This window comes from Grampus griseus (assembly GCF_964374135.1).
Source record: "Grampus griseus genome assembly, chromosome: 14".
In the NCBI taxonomy this organism is placed as follows: domain Eukaryota; kingdom Metazoa; phylum Chordata; class Mammalia; order Artiodactyla; family Delphinidae; genus Grampus; species Grampus griseus.
Genome location: NC_139008.1, coordinates 27,095,633 through 27,116,663, shown reverse-complemented (window position 1 = coordinate 27,116,663; position 21,031 = coordinate 27,095,633). Strand labels below are relative to the sequence as shown.

General features: G+C 39.4%; 1 protein-coding gene across 2 annotated transcripts in view; it reads right to left on the bottom strand.

The window, feature by feature from the left end:
- PARN (poly(A)-specific ribonuclease) overlaps positions 1 to 21,031 on the bottom strand; it is a 164,850-nt gene that overhangs the window by 35,210 nt on the left and 108,609 nt on the right. The window contains exons 22-23 of one of the 2 annotated variants that reach the window (XM_082670612.1): positions 18,143 to 18,332; positions 12,666 to 12,765 (exon numbers count right to left, since the gene is read on the bottom strand). In XM_082670612.1, the coding sequence (XP_082526738.1) occupies positions 12,753 to 12,765; positions 18,143 to 18,332 (203 nt within the window). In that variant the 3' untranslated portion in view covers positions 12,666 to 12,752. Of the gene's footprint in view, positions 1 to 12,665; positions 12,766 to 18,142; positions 18,333 to 21,031 lie in introns of those variants that run through there. The other variant, XM_082670611.1, reaches the window with a different exon arrangement.

Here is a 21,031-nt window from a genome sequence, read left to right as displayed (position 1 = left end):
ACAGAGACAACATAGACAGCTGAGGAAAACTTTAAAAACAACAGGCAGTTCTTGCTTTGCACACAGTACAGGATCATAAAAATGGACTAGACTACTGTATTTGCAAGCCAATGGATAAACAGAAAAATGAAGAAGTGGCAATAAGTACATTACTTGGAAACATGGTAAATTATCAAAAGAAAGAGTTGAAACTGGTTGCCTCTGAGGGACAGAATGTGGGTGGCAGGGGACTGCTGCTTTTTATTATAATTTTAAAAAATATTATTTGGCTTTAAAAAACAATGCTCAAATATTTCATTGAAAATATTTTAAAAGAAAAAAAAAATGCCAAGGACTTCACAAAGATCCACTTAACGTGTGACAAACCACTATGCCAACAGTAAATCACTACTTGTCTGGTTATGTTAAATGGGTATACACAGCTCTGTTACTTAATTGGCTTTGTGACCTTGAGTAAGACACAGTTTCTCTGACCACACCCTCCCCAGTTCTCCTTTGTAACATCGTGGAGGGTGGACTAGATCACCTCCAGGTCCCTTCCAGCTCCACAAGTATGTGGCTTTATCAGGTAACACTGTTGTTCACACAGTTATAGGTGCCGCTCATTCCTTAAAAGAATGTATCTGCTATTGTACATCAACTATATCTCAATTAAAAAAAAAACAACAAAAGAATCTCCTACGGGGGTGGGGGGGTGGCTTCCCTGGTGGCGCAGTGGTTGAGAGTCCGCCTGCCGATGCAGGGGACACGGGTTCGTGCCCCGGTCCGGGAATATCCCACATGCCGCGGAGCGGCTGGGCCCGTGAGCCATGGCCACTGGGCCTGCGCGTCCGGAGCCTGTGCTCCGCAACGGGAGAGGCCACAACAGGGCGAGACCCGCGTACCGCAAAAAAAAAAAAAAGAATCTCCTACAATCTAATCTTCAGCCCCCGCTTCCATTCACATGAATTAGTGCGGTATTCCATAGTTACTAGCATTTGTAAGTAGAAATGACACATAAGAAAAAAATTCAAAGACAGTTACCTAAAAAACAACAAATTTTATAGCATGAGCATCTTTTTTGGGGTTTTTTTTGCGGTACGCGGGCCTCTCACTGCTGTGGCCTCTCCCGCCGTGGAGCACAGGCTCCGGACGCGCAGGCTCAGCAGCCACGGCCCACGGGCCCAGCCGCTCTGCGGCATGCGGGATCCTCCCGGACTGGGGCACGAACCCGTGCCCCCCGCATCGGCAGGCGGACTCTCAACCACTGCGCCACCAGGGAAGCCCTAGCATGAGTATCTTAATCCTACATGTTTTGGAAGACATTTCACCTCTTTGGAAACTGTCATCCTTGGTGGTTTCTAGTTTTCTCATAAACCCAGTAAACCCAACCTGAGAAGGAATAAACTCCATAATGTCAACTGAACAGGCTCAAATTTGGAAGTAAACTACTGTTTCACAAATGATGACAGAGGAAAGGGGTAGGTGGGGTTTTCTTACTCATGAAAGGATCCAACTCTCCCTCTCTGCTTGGGCACCCAAACTTTATCTGATGCCCACTGTAGCCAAATGATCTGCGCTAACGGAGGGAGAGACACTAGGGAGGAAAGAAGAGAACAGAAAGAAACCTAGTGACCATGTGGACAATGCTACTCTAAATTCTAATAGCATCACTATATTCACTAATTTAGCTATCCTAAATGGACATTCACATTACATATTTAGTCAAATTAATGATGAGATGACAAATTAAAGACAAGACCCAAATCAAAACCTCTGAATTTATGCTTTTCAACTGGAAAGAATCAAAGAATATAGCTATGATTCTAAAGTAGCATCAATAAAGTAAATATTATTCTTATGAGTATTAACGGATTATACTGAAACAAGGTAAAATATACAATATAGTACTCTTATTACTTGGTGAAGTATTGCCACTGAAATCAATTACAGATGTTTATCCTGAAAGATGCTACTATGAGGGTTGTAGACTCAAATATTGCTAATGGTTATTCAAAATTAAATTTATGGTTGAATTGGAACCTGTGGACACTTTTATCATATTCATTAGCAACAGTTTTTTAAAGACACAGAAGGCTACTGTTTTAATACAAATGAGTACGAGTTTCAAAATCATCTCCATTTAGTGCTTTAGCACTAACAATTTGATCTGACGAATCAACTAGGATGGCTTTACCAGGAGAAGAGAACAAGGTACTTCCTGATGGGCTGCTCCTGACATGGAGAACATCATTTCAGCTCCCTGAGAACAGAGGACCACCTACCAGATGATGTTCTGACACCAAGAAACCACATGCTTCTTGCATCCTGGTTTGGTTTTTGAAGACCCTTCTGGGGGTAATTTGTGACTACAGCAAACTAGAAACTAATCCCTTCCAAGAATTTAGAATCATTCATTTAAGATGATGAACTAATGTACCTCATGGTCATTCCCAAGAATTCCCCGATTCTTTACATCAACTATTTGACAACTGATTAACACTCAAAAAAGGGTGGTCTGAATACTGATTTCTGTAGCATCACATGAGTTTGACTTCCTTTTAAATTACTTTCCCTTAAAATATGTGATTAGGCAAGCATGAATGGACTTCTGACTTGAGATTTTCCAAGGCATCCACAGTCAGTCTACTCCCACCTTCATATGGCTCTTTCACTCTAAGTAGCAGGTAAGACAATAAAATAAGCTGGATACTGGTATGATTATGAAAAGAATGTCATTCCACCCTGCCCGACCTTTAGCAAAGCAAGTGAAAGTATTCCAAGCATGGCCTTATATTGTTCAAAAGGGAAAAAGCAGTCTGCACGGCCTTCTCCAATCAGAAGCTGGGTAGGAAGACGTGTTCCTAGTGTATTATGGGTTCTCTTGTTCACTTGTTTATTTAAACCTTTCTCTGAGTGACCATAACGCATCATTTGTTAGGTGCTGGAACGTTAATATGAGTAAACAACAACTCCCAACTTTATCTTTTTACTTCCTATAGAGTCCCCAAGGCAAAGAAATCCCAAGGATTCCCTGTGGCATGGAAAGCATGTCAGAAGGCATTTCTGGTGGTGGGGAAGGATCACAAATGGATATGTGAGAAGACAGCAGGCATTCTGGAAAGAGCATGAACGGGATCTGGGATGAAAATCTGGGTTCTGTCATTTACTGGTTTTGAGACTCAGGGCAAGTTCCTTTAGCTTCTGTGAGTCTCAGTCTCCTCAATTATAAAATAGGTTATTGTGAGGATTAAGTAAGAAAACAAAATAGCACATGTTACAGTGCCTGGCACATGGCAGACACTTAAATGCCAGTGCCTCCTCTGCTCCCTCCCTGTCCTGCAGTGGGCAAAAGTCTCACGTTTTTAGAGATGATGTTGATCCCAGTCTTCAGAGGTAGTTGTCCCAATCTTTGCAAAGCATCAGGAAAGGAGGTGAGGAAGAGAAAGAAGAGTAGAGGAAGGTGTGAGCAACATGAGTAGGTTGAATAGCATGACTGTGATGGCTGGAAGGGTAAGAGGGGAGTGTTCCCGCAGCCCCCCAGTGGGTGGGAGGGGGGTGCTGGTAAGCCATCACCTAGACATCCATTTGTTAGCTCACAGGTGCCTGGAACCTGTAGATCATCAAGAACCACCCAAACTGCCCTGCTCTGTTGGAAACATACAAAGTTTCTAGAAGGCACAGTTCCATTTTCCCCCAACATTAGGAAAACGTTAAATACATAGAAAAGTTTGAAGAATTGTAGAGTAAACATCCATTTAGCCATTACTTATATTCTATAATTAGTTCTACATTGGAAGTGGAGATTTAAAAATATACAGCAGATTTTAGTTCTTTTGCATTTGGGAAAAAGGGGCACAAAAGGCAGGATCTGAAGGCTCCTATCTGGCAAGCATCTGGCTTCTGAACTACCAGTGATGAAGCGGAATGAAATGAAATCTTTTCTTCAGTGATCCTTGAACGGACAAAAGGATGAATGTCAAACCTGTAGACAGTATTTAAACATGGAACTCCTATCAGTACAATGACAAACTTGGTGTTGGGTCACAGCAGCCACTCTGCATCCTCACGCCAGCCCCCAAAACACAAGCACTTTGGCTTCTGCTGGCTAACAGTGTACTAGCAGCATTTTTTAAAAGCATAAAGTGTCAAAAAAGAACTGCCAGAAAAATGAACTGCCAGATTTCTACACCTGGAAATTAAATACAGGATTTACATATTTCACACTTTATTTTAGCTAAAACTATACTACAAATAGGAATAATCCTAACTGCACATGACCTGAGTACCTCAAATAGGAAATCTGTTTTGTATTTAGACATGTGAAAAACAGCATTTCACTTCCCTATCATCTAAGTGTGCTGAGGGCAATTTCAATTGTTAGCATCATTAAAAAAATATATACTCATACGAAGAAAGAACAAATAATATAACACATTATTAGAAACACAGATAATTACTTTTAATTATGGTTAATTAAGTAAATAACATGAAGCTGTGGAAAGAAAACATTAATTTTCAAATATCACTGCTATTATAAAACACGAAAGCATCTACGACAGCACCAGCTCTGTGATCTGGAGCAAGACACTTCTCCTCTCTGAGTTTTCTTATCAGAGAAACAAGACTAATAATACTACTTAATCCCCTTCAGGGTTCTTCCTCAGTCCTCTGCGAGGATAAAGGACCACTGCTTTTCTGATTACGGCATTTCATAATCCTGATGGTGGTTCCTACTGCCCTTTCCCTCCAGCTACTGTTCCAGGCTGAGCAGACTCAACACCTCCCCTTCCTTTCATAACTAAGTCACTTTCCTCTGGATGTGCTGCAGTCCCTCTACTTAAAATCAACCAAACAATCCACCAAAGGCCACTACTAAGGGGATGACCAGAGCTGAGCATCTGAAGGATGACACCTCAGTACTTCTGATATTGGCTTGTACATCCCAGGGTCACTTCTGTTTCTTTAAAAAAAATTTAGGGACTTCCCTGGTGGTGCAGTGGTTAAGAATCCACGTGCCAATGCAGGGGACATGGGTTCAATCCCTGGTCCTGGAAGATCCCACATGCCAAGGAGCAACTAAGCCTATGTGCCACTACTACTGAGCCTGTGCTCTACAGCCCGCGAGCCAAAACTACTGAGCACGCATGCCACAACTACTGAGCCCACACGCTGCAACTACTGAGCCCGCATGCTGCAACTAGTTAAGCCTGCGCGCCTAGAGCCCATGCTCCACAACAAGATAAGCCACTGCAATGAGAAGCCCGTGCACGACAACAAAGAGTAGCCCCAACTCGCCGCAACTAGAAAAAGCCTGCGCGCAGCAGTGAAGACACAACGCAGCCAAAAATAAATAAAATTATAAAAAAAAATGAAAAAAACGACAGTCTTACACTGATGATCTATGGGACTAGATATCTAAGCCTCTCCCCAAAGAAATAAGTTTGAAATTTGGATGTTTTAACCTTAGGGCTTCTTCAACCTAGGATTTTTTTGGTTTTGGTTTTGGTTTTTTAAAGAAAACTTGATTTATTAAAATGAGACAGCATCTTTTTCAAACACGCACACTCTTAGGTGTAGATGATGTGCCAGGTTTCTAAGAGGCAACTTAATGCACTGGGCTATGGATCCAAAAGGCGTATAAGTTAGAATCCTGTGTAACTTCAGTGAAATTGTTTAGCTTCTCTGAGACTCAACTTTCTCATAGATAAATTAGGAATAAACCAAGGGTTTCACTGAGTTGTTAGAGAATTTTTTTAAATGATGTAAAGCATCTAGCACAGTGCCTGGAATGAAGAATCTGCTTCATAAATGAGTTTTCTCTCTTGTTTTTCATTGTTCTGCAGATATTCCAAAAAGCATGCTGTGTCAGTGAGCTTTACATCTTTATACTGATGGAGACAGAGAAAGAGATAAGAAGATGAGAGAGGTTAAAGGAAGAATGATTCATCCGAACAAGAGCACTGGTCATGCATTAATTTTTCACAAAGCAACTTACTACAACATTCATGAATTTTGCTACAGGGTTGATTACTTAAACTAGGATTAAACACCCAGGTTTAGCTAGTTAGTATGTTTTATTAAGGAGACTGAAGAACAGTAAAACCATTTGCAGTGTAAGGAATCACATTTTAAGAGAAGGAAGCTACGAGTAACTTCCAAGATACACAGCTAAGTGAGAAAAGGAAGGTGGGGAAAAGTACATGCGGTCCATTACCATCTAACAAAAGGTGGGGGTATACACACACACATACACACACACACATGCACACACACACACACACACACACACATATACATAGTTGTTTATATATTTGTAATAATGGAAGGATATACTGACAACAAAACTGGTCACCATAAGGCTGGGGCAAGAGTGGCGGGTACAAGTTGGAGGAGGCAGGGAGAGAGGCTTGGTAGATTTGACTGTGGAACCACATAAATGTTTTACATAATTATAAGGCAAAGTTAAATTTTTAAAAGGAGAATCATTAGAAGTAAAAATAAAACAAACCTAAGTGTTGACTGAGTTGGCAGCTTAACCACACAAAAAGGAATTATTTCAAGTGGCTTTAAAATAAGGTAATTTGACTGTTCATCACTATGCTCTAAGGACAAAAATGACAGCAAAAAAATAAAATTCTTTTCAATAATTATATTATTAGTAATAATACTGAGAGTTATTTTGAAACTATTATATATGGCAGGATAAAACTACTATACATGGTAGTAAAGTTACAAATAAATAATTTACTATCATTAGGAACCAAAATTTTCAGCCTAAGAAAAAAGAGAAACAAAATTAAAAGAGGTTAAATAAGTCCTGGGGTCTACTGGAATTGGAAATATCAGTATAAATTTACCTGAAAAAAAAAAAAAGGAAGGGAGGGAAGAAGGGAGGGATGGAGGGAAGACTTTCACGCTAGCTCTTTTCATTCAAAAAGGCTATAAACAATGACAAATCCAATATCAATAAACACCCTTTGAACCCAGATTATGGTTTCTAAATACAATTTCCCATCAAAAGGAACAGGGCCCTTGGAGAAATGGCTGATTCCAAATATAAGGTAGGAAATGTACAGAAAGAGCCTGGAATATCTTCTCAAGAATATCAAAAGTCATGGTGGTCCAATGGTTAACAATCTGCCTTCCAATGCAGCGGATGTGGGTTCGATCCCTGGTCAGGGAATTAAGATCCCACATGCCGTGGGGCAATTACTGGGCAATTACATGCACTGCAACTACTGAGCACGCGAGTCACAACTAGAGATCCTGCATGCCACAACTACAGAGCCCACGTGCTCTGGAGCCCACACACAACTAGAGAGAAGCCCACGTGCTGCAATGAAGATCCCGCATGCTGCAACAAAATCCCTCGCAACGAAGACCTGACACAGCCATAAATAAATAAGTAAGTAAGTAAGTAGGTAAATATTAAAAAAAAGAACATCAGAAGTCAAAGAAGCTATTAAAGACTATTGGGCTATTAGAAGACTCAAGAGACAACTGGAAATGGTTCTCACCTGTCAGAAACAAGATAATTAGAGCATCAAAAAGAATGGCAACTGTAATGTACTAAAATATATAAAATATATATATTTTAAAAACCCATGATTCAAACAAAAGAAACCTCATTGCTCACCTTCGGAAGGTGCTAGGAAACCAGCAAATTTTTCTGAAAACTGGTTTTAAAAAGGTGTTTTGGGGGGTGAGAATAAAGAGTTAGTTCTGCTTGTTCTATATGAACTATATCTGCAGGTAACCAAATAGATGATGAGAAGAAATGTTTTATTTTAAATAAGAGCACCTGGAATAATAAATAAAGAAGTAACAAACTATAATATTAGCGTTTTGCAACCCTTCATGAAATAATGAATCTAGCCATTGATCATTAATGGCTACTAAAACCATCAGGTGAAAAACTGCTGGGGGAACTTCATATTAGATGAACCAGGCCAGCAACATCTGAACCCACTTGATCAATCTTATCACAAAAATAGAGAAAAGAAGACTTTTTGTGTCACCCAATGTGATGCAACAGGAAATATACAACATCATCTAGGAAATGGTCTTGCCATTCAGTTCAGCCCTGAAGCTGATCAAGTGTATCGATCTAACTACCAGTTAATTACACAGTAGTAAGGTAACATGGTATACAACCTTATAAGAATGTTCCAGAATATGGGAACTTCTACAGAGCAAACAACTTAGTTCTTAAATCTACTGCAAAGGAGTGGGGGGTAGGGGAGAATTCACAGAGAGAAGGAATTCAGAGATTAAGACAGAAATGAGACACATCAGCCAAATGTGATACGTGAATTTGTTTAGAAACTAGAGGTCAAACAAAACACTTATTTTAAAAAGTTTGTGAACAGAAAATCTGAACACCAGATATCTGATATTAAAGAGTTGTTATTAATTTTTGTATGTGGTAGAAGTACTGTAGTTTTGTTTAAAAATGATTGCTTATCTTTTTTATCATGATCTTCAGACTCATGACTGAAATGATTTGCTGTCTATGATTTATTTCAAAATTATCTGAAGGGGAGAGGGAGAGAAGGAGTACTGATTAAGTAGGACTGGTCACACACTGACTGTTGACACTTTGTGATAGCTAGATAGGCCTTCGTTGTGTTGTTTTCTCTACTTCTGTTTATATTTGAAATTTTTCTGTAATGAAAAGTTTTGGTATTCTTTAAAGCAGAAATTCAAAAGGGCTTCTCTTCTGCTCCCTAGGATATCACTTTTAAATGAAAAGACACAAGCTCTTAGATGTTTTCTTAGATGTGTGGTGATTACAGTTAAGACAATAGTCCCCTATTTGGCATGTACCTAGATGCAATCTGTTTGAGTACTTTCTTCCCTTGAGGATAAAGCTGCATACCAGACCTGGGAAAAGGTATAGGGGGCATGATGGATAGTGGAAAGAACGGGGCTCTGCAGATACCCTGGTTTCAAGCCCCAGTTCTTTGTCGAGAATTGTTTAATCTCCCTGAGTTTAAACTCTGGATTGTTCATCCAGTCAACCAAAATTTTTGGAGCAGCTGCTAGATGCCTGGCCCTGTTTGGAGTTCAGCAGTGATCAAGACAGGAACAGTCCTGTGAAATGGGGATAACCTCACCTCCCTCACAGTGCTGCTATGAGCATCACATGAGATAAAACATGAAAGACCTAGCTCAGAGACTGGCATTCAGGAATTTATTCATTCATTTAGTCACCAAACATCTGAGTACATCCTCTGGGTCAGACTCTAGGTTATGTGCTAGGGACATAAAGACAGAGAAAACATTGCACCTGCCTTGAAGGAAAACAGGAAAGTAAATCAATGATTATAGTGGTGAAAGCAACATATTTTAAGTTCTGAAAGGATAAAATTTTGGATCTAGAATTCTATATTCAAGCAACATTATCAATTATGAAGGTAAAATAGAGACACTGTTACAGAGTTTATTAACCATACACTATATACGCAAAAAAGAAAAAAAAATCACTCAAGGAAAAGATTACTTCCCTCAAAGAATATCTACACACAAAAGGCTGGGATATTTGGGAGATCCTCCTTTGGGTAGCAAAGCTTTAATGGCATAGGAATACATTTTCTTCTCTGTGCGTCCCATTATGCAACTTTTTCTCTTCAGAATACTGCATTTACACAGTCATATTATAGATGCTGTATACCCGTTACCATCTCTTGGAATCAGGTTCTCAAGAAAGCACAAATGTACAGATACAAAAAAGTAGTAAAAATAAATAAATTAACAGCACTAACCAAAGAGAGAAGGGAGACAGAGAGAGACAGAATATATATGTGTTAAATTTTTAGTCTTTTTTAGAAGTGAACAAGATATAGAGAGACAGAATATATACGTATTAAATTTTTAATTGTTTTAGAAGTGAACAAGATATATTAGTCAAAGAAGATGAGAAACAGAGGTATAATTTAAAAGTATAGTGATAATAGATAAGGAAGAAAATGATAACAGTAGCTGCCACTGGGAAAAAGAACTGGGAGTGTGGAGCCAGGATTTTCCCCCCTTCATTTCATATTCTCCTGTACTATGTGAATTTTTTAAAATTATGTGCATTCATCACTCCAATGGTTTAAAAAGTGTCACAGGAAAACACTTTTTCTTCTAAAATATATGTAACTCACAAGATCTACAGTCAATCTGCCAACATTTACTCTGCCCAAATACAAGAAAGATATTAAGGTAGCTAGACTAGATAATTTTTATAGTCCTTTCCAGAAGCTAAGGGATATGCAAATTGTGGAGATGTCATTTGGTTAATATAAAGACACAGATGTAAAGTCAGTTCCTAAGCTATAGAACCAAGAAGAGAGCAAGAACTAAAAAAAAGGAAATTTCCCCAGGAAAATGCAGCTGAGAACCAGGAACAGGGCAGCAGTCAAAGCTAAATGGAGATTCCTGCAGTAGAACCAGGGGCAAGAAAAAAGAAACAAGGGATGTCAACACTGAGAGGGAGTGAGGGGCCCCCACGGTAAGAGGGGCGGGGCTCAGGCTGTAGGGAAACATTCTGAGATGGGGGTGGGGCGGCAGGGGTGGGGTCTGAAGGTGAGAGGCCACCAGTCGGAGCCACAGAAGCACGAAAGCAATGAATATGCAAACAGAGGACCAAGACATAGAGGACAAAAAGGGCTGAGTACAAGTTTCTTCTGCTACAGACTGAGTGGTATCTAACTATCTAGAAATCATGGGGAGAAAGAGCTTCAAAGAAATTCTAGTATACAGATGGCAGATGGGAGTTTGAAAGACAGTACCCAGTGAACGGGTCAATGATCTTTTCTCTATTTGGTGTGTTGTCCTTATTATTTCAGTGTAGTAAAGGGCTTTCATAGGTTCACCCAATCTTATTTTTATTATATACCTCCTAAAGAAAAGTTCTCCTGCTACAGGGATTTTCAAAACTCTAACTCAAAGGGCCTCAAGAGTTTGTATCAGTTTCCTCTTCATGCCCTACACTGTGTACAGTGTAAAAACACTTGGAATTTAAGAGCTAGAAGGAACTTTAACATTCTTTCTGACAAAATGCCTCACTTAAGATGAGAAAACAGAGACAAATCCTGGGCTCTTGCTGGTATTCACTGAAGGGAAGAGTGAATGAGGTCTTTCCCAAGGTACCCTTGGGAAAGAACCCAAGCTAGAAACCTTGTTTGTCCAGCTGCCTAGAAGTCAGTTCCCTTTCCACTCTGTGGCCTTGGTTGTCTCTAAGGCATTTTTCAGTCGGAGGAGAGAAAACACTTGCTCCACAGGCCCATTTATGAATAAATGTGTAAGCAGTGGGTCCTGGAACACAGTCTGCTTCATCAGAATTCTTCTTTGTCTCTAAAGGGCTCCCCACCCCGGCCCCTATTTCCTAATGTAATATGCACATTCAGTTACTAACTGCTAACTTTAGATGAAAATTATATGAAATCTGAAAACCATAGGTTTGATATATGCTTTAGCATTTCCTACATAAGCAGGAATTCCCAGGAGCTACTACATTTTCAAGGAAGGCTGAAATTTAGTTTCACAGAAAGGGAAGGCTAGAAGGAAGAGACTGACCAAAGGGTTTTTCCCAACAGTTGAAATAAGCCAAAGGGCACATAACCCCTAGACATGATTGAACAAATCTCTGTAAGGGCAAAGTGGCTTTGGAAAACCATTTTCTTTAATTATAGAACATCGTTAATAAAATGAGAATGGTAATAGCATCTGTTTTTCAGGACTGTTTCAAACATCAGTGTTTATTTATGGGGACTTAATATCTATTAGTGATATCTTAAATGTTTTCGCTTCCACTGTAAAGGAGGATTCTTCAAACACCATGCCAACCTGTACTTATTCAGAGCTCTTGCCACCAAACCAAATCTCCTTTTTCCCTTCTCAAGCAAATTTATGTCCAGTCCAGTTTCCCAAAGCCCCATCTTTTGTCCAGTAATCAATTATAAACTCCTTGAATACTCTGAATCTACTATAGAAAAGAAAAGAAGCCTGCTGCCACAATACCAATGCAAACAGCAGAAGAAATGGACATCCACCTCTATGGGCAACACTAACAGCCAACCCTAGAAGCTCGGCTGTTATGATGTGTCTTCCAAGGTCTCAGATCAATTCTCTAGAGCCAAAGAAGTGAGTCAAAGAGCCAACCATAAGGGCCCTGCACGATCTTAACTGGATCCTTCTAATTATGCCTGAATTTTTATGTTTATACTTATGTCATCTCCCCCATAGTTTAGTCCCTTATTTTCTTAAGAGTATTAACTTTTAAAGAAAGAGAGAGAGAGAAAAGGAACAAAAGCAACAATGTATCAAGCTTACAAAATGTAGAAGCAAAATATGAGCCAGAAGATCACAAAGGATGGGAGGGGGTTGATGGAAATATACTCTTGTAAGAATCTTACATTGTTCATGAGGCAATGTAATTTTCACTTGAAGATAAACTGGGATACATTAAAGAGGCGTATTATAATCTCTAGAGCAGTGCTTGGCCAACAGAAATATTTTGTGAGCCAGATACGCAATTTTAAATTTTCTAGGATCCACCATTAAAACATAAATAAAAAGAAACAAATGAAAATAATTTTAATAATATGTTTATTTCACCCAATATATCAAAAATATTATCATTTCTACATGTAATCAATTCTTCAAAATCAGGTGTGTGTTTTAAATTTACAACATATCTCAGTTTGGACTAGCCACATCTGAAGTACTTGTTAGGCACATGTGGTCAGTGGCTACCACTGGGCAGAGTAGCTCTACAGCAGGGATCAGCAAACTTTTCTGTAAAGGAACAGATAGTGAACATTTTGAGTTTTGTGGGCCACACAGTCTCTGTCACAACTACCCAAATCTGCCACCGTAATGCAAAGCAGTCAGAGGCAGTATGTAAATTAATAGGCACTGCTGTGTTCCAATAAAACTTTATAGGGCTTCCCTGGTGGCACAGTGGTTGAGAGTCCGCCTGCCGATGCAGGGGACATGGGTTCGTGCCCCGGTCCGGGAAGATCCCACATGCCGCGGAGCGGCTGGGCCCGTGAGCCATGGCCGCTGAGCCTGCGCGTCCGGGGCCTGTGCTCCGCAGCGGGAGAGGCCACAACAGTGAGAGGCCCACGTACCGCAAAAAAAAAAAAAAAAACTTTATGAAAACATGTGGGCCTGGGCTTCCCTGGTGGCGCAGTGGTTGAGAGTCCGCCTGCCGATGCAGGGGAGACGCGTTCATACCCCGGTCCGAGAAGATCCCACATGCCGCGGAGCGGCTAGGCCCGTGAGCCATGGCCGCTGAGCCTGTGTGTCCGGAGCCTGTGCTCCGCAACGGGAGAGGCCACAACAGTGAGAGGCCCGCGTACCGCAAAAACAAACAAAAACATGTGGGCCTGATTTGGCCTATGGACTACAGTTTGCGAACCATTACTCTGGAGCAATGACAAAAAATAACACAAAAACGTATAAGCAAAAAGTTGACAGGGAAGATAAAATGGGAGGCTATAATATCAGTAAGTACTAAATAACACACAATTCATCCAAAAAGCGACAGAAAACAGAAGGACACAGAACGAGCAGGACAAGTAGGAAACAAATACCAAGATGGAAGACAGGCTCACCTGTATCATTAATTAGATTAAGTATAAAAAGCGGGGATTGTCAGAGTGAATAAAAAAGCAATACTCAACCATAAGCTGTTTATAAGAAATCTACTTTAATTATAAAGACAAATAAGTTGCCAGTAAAAGGCAAACACCTACAAGAAACAAGAGTGGCTATGTTAATATAGGACACAATAAACATCAAAAAAAGGTTATTTCTAGAACTGAAGAGAAATGTTCCACAACGATAAAAGGGGCAATTCATTAAGAAGACATACCAATCCAAAATGGGCATATACCTATCAAAACAGTTTCATGAAGCAAAAATTGATATAATTAATGGAGAATTAAATCCACAACCATAGTTGGAGATTTCAGTACCACTCTCAGTAGCTAAAAGAAAAAGTAGACAACCACCCCCCCCCAAAAAACCCCAATCAGTAAAGATATAGAAGAGCTGAGCAAAACCATGAACCAACATAACTTAAAATGATATTAATGGAATATCACACTCACTCAAGTCCACACAGAACATGCACCAAGACAGACCACGTCAGTCCATAAATAAGTCTCAATAATTATCAAAGAAGTTCTAAATAACTCATGTGTTAAAGAAGAAAGCACAAGAGAAATTAGAAAATAGTTTGTAATAGATGACAGTGAAAAGACAACACATCAAAATATGTGGAAGGTAGTTAAGCAAAAACTAAAGGAAAATTCACTAGAAAAGAAGAAACATAAAATCGAGGAGTTAAGTTCCCACCTTACAATGGGAGAATAACATTTAAATCCAAAACTATTAAATTCAAATAAGCAGAAGAAATAATAAGAGTATAAATAAATGAAAAAGCAAGACACAAATATAATAGAGAAAAACCCATAAAGTTAAAAGTTGGTTCTTAGAAAGAATTAATTGATAAACATCTAGCAAGGAAAAGAGAAAACACAAATTACTAGTATTAGGAATTTTTAAAGGGACATAAATATAGATCCTACAGATACTGAAATTATAAGGGAGTATTTTGAGCTAATAATTTTATGCTAACAAATTTGACAACTTAAATAAAATGGAATATTCCTTGGAAAACTAAATTCCTAAGTGATACAAGAAGAAATAGAAAAGCTAAATAGTCCCATATCTATTAAAGAAATTGAGATCATAATCAAAAACGTTTCCATAAAAAACTCTTATGCCCAGATGTCTTCACTAGTAAACCCAACCAATAATTTAGGGGAAAAAAAAAAGTCCTATACACACTGTCACAAAATAATAGAAGAGGAACTTCTTAACTATACTAGTTCTATGAGGTCAGAATAATCCTGAACCAAAACTTGACAAAGATGTAAAAAAAGAGAAAATTACAATCTAATATTCCTCATCCTCATGAACAAAGATAAAAAAAAATTTAACAGTATATTCAAATCCAACATGTAAAAAGGATAATACATCATGACCCAGTGGAATTTCTCCCAGGAATACAAATCCAATTAAGCATTCAAAACCCAATCAGTGTCATGCAAAATACTTACAAAGGGCAAAAACCATATGACAATTTTAAAAGATACAGAAAAAGCATCTGAAAATATCCAACATCTATTCATGATACAAAGGCTTAGCAAACTGGAAATGGAGGAGAACTTTCTCATCCTGAAAAAAGACTTGTATGGACAACCTAAGAATTATAGTTCAAGGGGAAACACTGAACTAACTTCCCCTCTCTAATACTGGAAGCAAGGCAAGGATATCTACTCTTCCCACTTTAACAATATACCAAAGGTGCTAGTTGGTACAATAAAGCAAGAAAAAGAAATAAAAGACATAAAGATTGGAAAAGAAATAAAACTGTGTAAATTAAAAACTCTGCAGAATATTAAGAAAAAACCCAACCTATCAGAATAAGTGAATTTTAAAACGTTGCAGGATACAAGGTCAATATACAACAATTAATTATATGTCTATAGAGAAGCTGCAAACAATTTGAAAATGAAACTTAAGAAACAATTCCATTTCTGATAGCATAAATAAGATAAATATTTAGGGAAAAATTAACATAAGACATGTAAGACTTCTACAGTAAAAACTATAAAACAGGTCTAGCGAAGAAAGACAAGATCGTTCTAAAATTTATGTGGAATACAAAGGATCTAGAATAGTCAAAACAATATGAAAAAGAACTATGTTGGAGGGTTTATGCTACCTGATTTTAAGACTTACTATAAAGTCAGAAAAAAGCAAGTGTGGTATTGGCATAAGAATAGTATAAAAATGAGTGGAACAGATCCAGAAATAGATCTAAACATACATGGTCAATTTATTTTTGACAGAAGTGTCAAGTTAATTTAACAAGGAAAGAAAAGTCTTTTTAACAAATGTTGCCAGAACAACTAGATATCCATATGGAAAAAACTAAACCCTGACTCCTATCTCATATAAAATTAATTTGAAATGGGTCAGACTTAAATGTAAAAGCTAAAACTATAAACCTTCTAGAAGAAAGGTTTCTAGAAAATATTTGTAACCTTAGGTAGGCAAAGTTTTGGCATGGGGAAAAAACCCACTAACCATTAACAAAAAAAAATTAATAGGACTTCATCAACATTAAAAATATCTGCTCATCAAAATACATCACTAATAAAATGAATATACTACCCCAGACTCAAAAACTGTATTTGCAGCACAAAGGATGTGTATCCAGAATATATAAAAGAACACCTACAAATCTACAGTAAAAAGACAAACAACCTAATTAGAAAATGGGCAAGCAACTTAAATATCCACCTCAAGCAGAAGATATTTGAATGGTCAAGAAGCACACAAAAAGGTGGTCAACAAGAGAAATGCAAATTAAAATCACAATGCAATACCATCTTATCTCTTCTAGAATGGCTAAAAAAGACTGACAGCACTAAGTGTTGTCAAGGATGTGGAGCAACTGGAACTTTCATATAATACTGGGGGAATATAAAATGGTACATCTGCTTTGGAGAACTGTTCGGTTGTTCTTATAAAGTTTAACATACATCTATCCTAAGAACCAACAATTCTAATCTTAGATATTTACTCAACAGAAATGAAAACATGCCCACAAAAAATTTTTTATAGAAACATTCATAGCAGCCTGATTTATAATAGTCCCACCTGGAAACAACCCAAATGTCCACCAACAGGAGACCAGGTTAAGGCTGTATATTCATACAATGAAGTAATACTGAATAATAAAAATTAACGTACTCAGGCTTCCCTGGTGGTGCAGTGGTTAAGAATCCGCCTGCCAATGCAGGGGACATGGGTTCGAACCCTGGTCCAGGAAGATCCCACATGCCGGGGAACAACTACTGAACCTACACTCTAGAGCCCGAGCGCCGCAACTACTGAAGCCCACGTGCCTAGAGCCCATGCTCCACAACAAGAGAAGCCACTGCAATGAGAAGCCCACGCACCGCAACGAAGAGTAGCCCCCGCTCACCGCAACTAGAGAAAGCCCACGCACAGCAAGGAAGACCCAACGCACCCAAAAATAAATAAATATATTAAAAAAAAATTAACGTACTCCTGATACACACAACATTAAGGATGAATTTCAAAAACAGGTTAAGTGAAAGAAGCCAAACATAATACCAAATGATTCCATTTTTTATAAATTCCAAGAATAATCAAAATTAATCCACAGTGATAGAAATTTGAAATAGTTGCTTAGGACACTGGGGGCTTGGAGTTGCTTGAAAAGGGGCACAACAAAATTTTGAGGCGGGGAGATAGAAATGTCCTACATCTTGCTTTCAGTGGTGGTCACCTGTGTATATGTAACTTAAAACTCCTTGAACTAAACATTTTAGATCTGTTTATTTTATTATGTTATAATATGAGGTATGTTAATTATACCTCAATTTAAAAAATCTCTAAAAAACCATTTAAAAATTAGGGAGGGCAATCCAGAATATTAACAGTGGTTGCTTCTGGGTGGTGGGATTACAGCTAATTTTTTCTTTGTTAATTCACACTTTTCTCTTCTTTACAATTTTCTATAAGGAACTCCCCCCCCCACAATTTCTATACCTATGTTTTATAGTTTCACAAAGATTCTAAAATATCACCAGCATTTATCTTCTGAAAGTAGGAATACAGGTAAGTAAAGGAAGTGTGTAACAAGTTCTCTTTCTACAGCAGGCATGTGGTGCAATGTCTACGTGGGCTATGAAAGGGGTTCAGAAGCTCAGCCAGAAGCAACGTGGCAGCCTGGGAAGAGGAAGAGATCAGACAGAAGAGTTCACCTCTGACCCTGGCTTTCTTACTAAATGGTGGGCAAGTCAGAGAGCCCCTGTTTCTTCACCCCTAAAATGGGAATAAGATGTATCCCCTTGTCTGCCTCGTCAGGGTTTTGTGAATGTTAACTGAAATGGTCTATATAGCACAGAAGGAATTAATGGAGTAGTAACTTCTGATATTATGTGAAAAGTTAGAAAAAAGTCTTTCTCACAAGTCAGATTTACTACTTACAGTCCTATAAGAAGCAGCGAGAAGAGCTTTGCTAGAACGACGCTGCCCTTTCAAATCGACAGCCGAGAACTCTTACCTATTGGCGTGGTAACAGTGATTCTGCAAAGCATAGGAGATGCACTGTGTGTTTAACCGCTTTCTCTCAACCTCCTTCCAACTATCTTCTGTCCACTTTCTCTTGATCTGCTTCTCCTCATGCTTTGTCCCCACATATTCAGCATAGGTCTGGATCCGATAGCTCTCTGCATATCTGCTGGTATTGACAGCTACAAGGAAAAGAAAAAATCCTTATCAAAGAGTCTCGCCTAGCCCCAGGGATGTCACTTCAGAAAGGTGGACTGAGGTAGTCAAAGGAGCCCTGGGGTGAGGTTTGCACTCCCAACCCCGCTCTGCCATTTAGAAGCCAGGTGGCCATAGGCTCTCCACATCTGAGTTTTCTCACCTGGAGAAGAGACGGTCACTGCTCCTCAATCTCCCTTACAGTGTGAAAATGCTCTGTAAACTATTCAATAACCAGAATGATGTGAGCAAAACGTTAATTTTCAGAATATTTGCAGGTAGCATTACGGCCTGAAAATTACTCCTTTTCAGAGTAAGAAAATGAAAAACAAAACAAAACCACTAAGGGAAAACTGTAAACCCTCACTTATTTTGTTAAAAATAAAGATGACAAGAAAAGCAATATTGACAGCAGTGCTGATCACTGTGTCAAATAGCAAAGGTCTACCATATGTCTGTGTCCGGTGCTTTGCGTACATGATGTCTAATCTTCACAATGCACTTGCAAGGGAGAATTGTCTTTATTGAATATGAGAAAGCAGGTGCACAGAGGTCGGGGGGATTGCTGCAGGCCGCACCGTGGGCCAGCGGCAGTGCTGGGCGGCAAAACCAGGCTGCTTCGACCCTAAGGCCAGGGCCCTGCCTGCCGTTCCGCATTTCACTTTGGACTCTGCAGATTCAAGATATTCCCACAGTACTTGAGACCTGCCTCTTCTCCTTCTGCTTTGAAAGCCTGTTAATTCTCTGTAATGTGCCTCTGGCAGAAGTCCCTGAAAACTAGAGCTTGTTCCCTCTTTGGTGTTAATGCCTGACTAAGGCCGGGTCCGTCTTGCTGCCTCCTTCTTGGAGGGTGGGGGATGGAACGTGCAGGTGGCCTGGGAGTGAGGACCCACGGAAACCGGGAGGATGGGCCGCCATGTGCTGGCTCCAGCTTCTGCAGTGTGAGCACACACTCCCTGGCCCACTATCACTGCCACTGGTTATTACCCACACTAGCAGCAAGACCGTAAGAGCCGGGCAATGCTGGCAGGGGCTGCCAGACTTGGGACCCGGGCAGCTGCAAAAGCACCATGACGTCTGAAATAGAGTATACCCACTTCTGTATACCCACTTCTAGCAAAGTTCTTGGATCAGAGTAGTTCCCAGTAAATATTATGTAAATGAGGCATGGCAGAATGCAGCAAGAGGTGACGGACACACAAGAACTAGACAAGGGACTCCAGTACTTCAGAGACCTTAAACCACAGGGAAAGACAACCGGATGAGAGGCAGATACTACCCACATACCCAGCCCCTGACACTTCCATCTTCACTCCAAGTGGACCAGATCTGCCTAAAATTTCTCAGCACAATAGGAGTTTATAGAATGTCATGCCCTAAATGTTTAGCCATCTAAAGAGCAAAGCAAAATAAAACAACAAAAAGAAAAATAAGAAAAGACACCTACTCTCATTATGCACCCCAATGTTCATTGCAGCACAATTTACAATAGCCAGGTCATGGAAGCAACCTAAATGCCCATCGACAGATGAATGGATAAAGAAGATGTGGCACATATATATACAATGGAATATTACTCAGCCATAAAAAGGAACAAAACTGGGTCCTTTGTAGAGACGTGGATGGACCTAGAGACTGTCATACAGAGTGAAGTAAGTCAGAAAGAGAAAAACAAATATCGTATATTAACGCATATATGTGGAACCTAGAAAAATGGTACAGATGAACCAGTGTGCAGGGCAGAAATAGAGACACAGATGTAGAGGACAAACATATGGACACCAAGGGAGGAAAGTGACGGGGGTGGGGTGGGGGGGGTGAGATGAATTGGGAGATTGGGATTGACATATATACACTAATATGTATAAAATGGATAACTAATAAAAACCTGCTGTATAAAAAAACAAATAAAATAAAATTCAAAAAAATTCTTTTTTACTAAGAAGTTTGCTGTACTTTTCAAATATTCACTCTAGAGTTTAACAGGAAAAAAAGAAAAGAAAAGAAAACAACCCTAAGGGTATTAAAGAACTTTCACGTTATCCCAAGGAAGTAGATTGAGTTAGTGAAATGTGAGCTCAAAACAGCATATGCTCTGACTCACTACAAGGAGGGAAACAGAAAGTACCCAGCTCTGCAGATACACTATCGACCAAAGTCACTCAGATCAGAGAACCACAGAAACAGGATCCTTTCTTTAAAATCTTATTCCTCAGGACAGTTACTCTTCTTGCTTTCAACGGGCTACACTTCTGAATTTCTTGGCTCATTTATCTAACCGCCCCACAATCTGTATACCCAACAAACATCATCCATCGGTGCCTCTGTCTAGCAGCTGCTCACTGGATGTCTGTCCCAGGGACGATGCTAGATATTTGGTAAAACAAGACACAATTTCCACCCTCTTGAGCTCACCCTGTCACATGCAAGCTTTATGCAGTTTCCTGTAAGCTTGAGACTACCTACTAAAACAGGTTCATCTATCAATGCGATACATGAGAACCCACAGGTTCTACATGATTATTCTGTCCTGATCGTTGGCAAATGAGCATCTCCTGGATTTTCCTCTTTAAGTTTCATTCCTTACTCAGGCAGGTTGATTTTGAAGTGTGCCCCACAGGGATGACATGTGCAATAATGCCTCTCTCGAGTTTAATTTGGATTACCAAGTAAAAGAGTAGGCTTG